General features: G+C 26.5%; 1 protein-coding gene across 1 annotated transcript; it reads left to right on the top strand.

Moving 5' to 3' along the window:
- Nucleotides 1-659: 659 nt before the first annotated feature.
- Nucleotides 660-4,032, top strand: LOC106786011 (toll-interacting protein A-like). Its single transcript, XM_014746949.1, has 6 exons — nucleotides 660-850; nucleotides 1,317-1,490; nucleotides 1,619-1,752; nucleotides 2,389-2,593; nucleotides 2,705-2,881; nucleotides 3,341-4,032. The coding sequence occupies exons 1-6, from the start codon at nucleotides 803-805 to the stop codon at nucleotides 3,449-3,451; spliced, it is 849 nt and encodes a 282-aa protein (XP_014602435.1). The 5' UTR covers nucleotides 660-802; the 3' UTR covers nucleotides 3,452-4,032.
- The last annotated feature ends 100 nt before the right edge of the window (nucleotides 4,033-4,132 follow it).

The raw sequence follows: 4,132 nt of genomic DNA, 5'->3' as shown, positions 1-4,132 counted from the left end.
TTAAGTAACAATGGGAAAGATTAATTCTTGGATGGGTGATTATTTCAAAACACCACGTGTTCTTGACTCCAGAGAGGTGGAAAATGGTTGTAGAAAGATAGGGTATGTAGAAAAATTTCTCAAACCCGTAAAAAGGAAAGTAATAGAAGCCAATATATTATTTAATTTATATTAATTTATATTTATTTATATAGATTTTTTAAATGTTTTATATTTTATATTTAAATATTTCCAACAGTAACAATGTGATATTGAAATAAATTCAAAGTCACCTTAATATTTCAAATTAAATTGTCCCTTAAAATGCAATATCATTCATTACAACATTTTTTTTATTTAATCAATGCATAACAAATTATTTTACAAAGCAATTCTTATTTATATATATATATTTGCTTTGTATAAATGAATTTATAAATATTATATTATATTAAAATGCATATATATTTAATATTGGTCATAATTAATTTTCAATGCACGACTTAATACAAACGTCTCCAATTTTTTTTATTAGTTAGGTTATAGCACTAAGATGATTGGTTGATCGTTCGCCATTAGACCGTTTTTGATTGGATGAATTTGCCCTAGTTTTTCTGATTCCACCAATGAACGAGCTCGTGCTCTATTACGTGTTTAGAACTCACCCAAATGTATTACAAGCGATGAATACATGTGTTTTATGACTGTATGAGTTGCAAGATTTGACAGATTGTTATTCTTTCATGTTTGCAATGATCGTTTAAAAATAAAAAATTCGCTAAAATAATCTTCTCAAAGTATTAACCTCTTCAATCACTACGTAATGGATACTGATGCACGTGCAGAGTTATATGAAAATTGGAAGAAGCGAGTAAGTGTCGTTCATTCCTATATTTGCTTAATTAATAAATTTCATTATAATTATTGAGATTATTCATCGTTTCTACTTACGTATTTATGTTCATTACTTATGAGTCATTAATTATTCCGATCCTTATTTGCAATTTAGGTGTATGTAGATATTATTGGAAAATACTGAGATATAATAAATATAAATAAAATATATTATTTTTTTAACCTACAATGTTAATATGTAAAAAAAAAATAATACTAAAGATTTATGTAAATATTTTCTTAAATTTAAAATGTGTAGAATTATTTTTTTTTATTCTTTTAGTATTGTAATATGAAATATTAATTAATTAATTAATTAGTTGTAATGACATTGCCTATCATATATTGCAAAAAATTATTTAAACATTCTAGATCATAATACAAAATTTATGTTTATTTGAATTATACATATATATATATCGTTTCCTTTCTTTTTGATTTAGGCTTTTGTTGGTCCTCTTCCACAAGGCTTCCTGAAATTAGAAGATCGTAATGCACAGCAACAACAAGAAGCAGCTGATCAACAAGCTGCATTGGCTTTGCATCAATTACAGATGCAAAGTACTCCTATGTTACCTGACCCACGTATGGGCAAACTTAGTATAACAATTGCCCAGGTTAGATTGTATTAACAACAAATTCAAATATTTCTTATTGCAAATTATTGTTCCCGCGTTAATAGATAACAAGTTTAAAGTATATTACGCAAAGATAATGTTATGATAAATATTTTTATAAATTACAGGCAAAATTAGTAAAAAATTATGGGATGACAAGAATGGATCCATATGTTAGATTAAGAGTTGGCCATTCGATCTATGAAACACATACAGATTCAAACGGAGGAAAAAATCCACGTTGGAATAAAATTATACAATGGTTTTTATAATTTCTTTCTATTTTTTTTTTTTTATTAAACAACGTGTCTGAAGTTTTCACAGCTAAACTTTGTTAGTATAATATATATATTCTATTCATGAAAATAAGAAATAATAATGAAATTGGCTTTAAATTTCGTCGATTATGTATAACGTTTTTTACGCTTATATATGATGTTCACTATCTTTAAATTATTTAGCGAATTTGAATCGATATTGATTCTCTTTAACTTTCTTTTTCTGGAATACTACTAATCGAAATGCCAATAGTGTATTTGTAAACTAAAAATATGCGGACATTCATTACTTATATAATTCGTGCAACGAAATTAGTAGAGCTGCTGTAAATATCAATGCAAATTTTTTGACAGAAAAATACCATATGGATCAATATTTTCGAATATGCATTCACATAGGTGTTCGATACTTTGAACAAAAAATTAGGTAATTTACAATTTATATCATAACTTTTGAATAAGGCTTTAAACAACCTATGTTTGTAGAACATTTTTTTCTTATTTTCGTGTATAAAATATGCTTACACTGCTTGGCTGAAAAAACTTCAGAAACACTGTATAAAGTAATATAGAAATATAAATGAAACATATTTTATCACATATTATATTACATTTTATAGTTTTTTACCGCCAGGAGTTACACAAATATATGTAGAAATATATGATGAATGTTCTTTTGTAATGGATGAGTTAATCGCATGGGGTCATATAGACATACCACCTAAAGTTCTTCAAGGTACTGAAACACATGAAGATTGGTATATGCTTAGTGGCAAGCAAGGCGATAACCTGGAAGGCATGATTAATTTAGTTTTTAGTTATATGGTAAATGTCTTCTTAAAAATATTTATACTTTCATAGAGATTTCATCGATTAAAAAATATTAAATTTAATTTTATCTCACTTATTAGATGGAATAACATTATTGTTTTCTAGCCTAAATGTCCTTCGTATATGCCTGGACCTGTAATGATGGTACCTTCTACGGCAATGTTTGGTATGACATCATATGCACCTGTTAATGTATATACCACACCTCAACCAGTATCAACTATTGCAACACCACCTGTTGTACCAAGTTTGCTACCAAATGCTGAAGTGGAATTAAAACAGGTAATTTATATATTATTTATGGTGATAAATGACTTCTAGAATAAATAATATTCCCTAAATGATGAAAAAAGTTCTAATAAACATAGGTAAAAACTCGATATTTTTAATGCTATGAATAAATTTTTATTTCTGTTGATGCGAGTACGCTTTTCCCTCTTTGAAAGCGTACCCTCGCGTTTCCTCTTTGCATAAAAACAATCCTTTAAGTGTCTTTTTATTTTATACACGTTTCATAACACTACAGATAATAATGTAATCCATTGTTTCCGTATGGTATGACAGCTTCCAAAGCAGGAAAGTTTCCTTCTTTAACTAAAAGGAAGAGTTAGTTAACTCATGTTTATTAGAACTTATTTTTTTTTCATTTGAGAAGTACTATTTATCTTATAAATTTATAACCTTTTTTATCACTTTGCATATTGCAATATTATATCATAAATTTTGTTTATATTTTTTCAGCTTGCGGAGATGTTTCCAAATATTGACAAAGAAGTTATCAAATCAGTATACGACGTTAATCAAGGGAAAAAGGATATAACTATAAATTCGCTACTCCAAATGTGTGAATAAATTTGAAAATTATTCTATACAAAGAATTCTATGCAATATGTTATATAGACTATATTGGATCGATGTATCACGGGATACTACAAGAGAATATAAAGCGGATATTTGCTACTATAACGATTACCAATTTATTGATTGCTTTGAGAAAAAAAATACTGTAGAATGAAAATAACAGCGATACAGGCTTTGCATGATTTCATTATGCAAACATTCAAAAAACCAGAAAAGTTCTATGATGTGATACATTTGCCTTCTTCTGCCTTTGCTAATGTCTCATTATAAGATTTTTCAAACAATCAGAAATTAATTTGAGCCTTATAGTAAACGTTTCAATATCCCTGTCTACTATATTGTTTCGTGTAATATATTTCTTGTAAATTTAATTATATTTTTAAATTAGTCATATTTATTTTATTCTTCTATACATCTCATCTATACAATAAAATAGACGATGTTAAGAAAATATATTATTAAATATTATATGTATTACGATAACGTAGTCGTTGAGTTATGAATACAATTGAATTTTGCATTTAACAGTAGCAGAAGCAGATGTAAAAATATTAAACATAACATTGTATTAACTTATTTGAAATAGTATCTTTATAAAATTATCCTAGATATTACTATTTCCAGGAATTAAAATTTTTTTATATAATTTCTATATATATATATATATCAATT

Source organism: Polistes canadensis, unplaced genomic scaffold (assembly GCF_001313835.1).
Source record: "Polistes canadensis isolate GaletaPanama2010 unplaced genomic scaffold, ASM131383v1 scaffold_62, whole genome shotgun sequence".
Lineage (NCBI taxonomy): Eukaryota > Metazoa > Arthropoda > Insecta > Hymenoptera > Vespidae > Polistes > Polistes canadensis.
The sequence above is the reverse complement of the archived record's forward strand: the minus strand, read 5'-3'. Positions and strand labels throughout refer to the sequence as shown.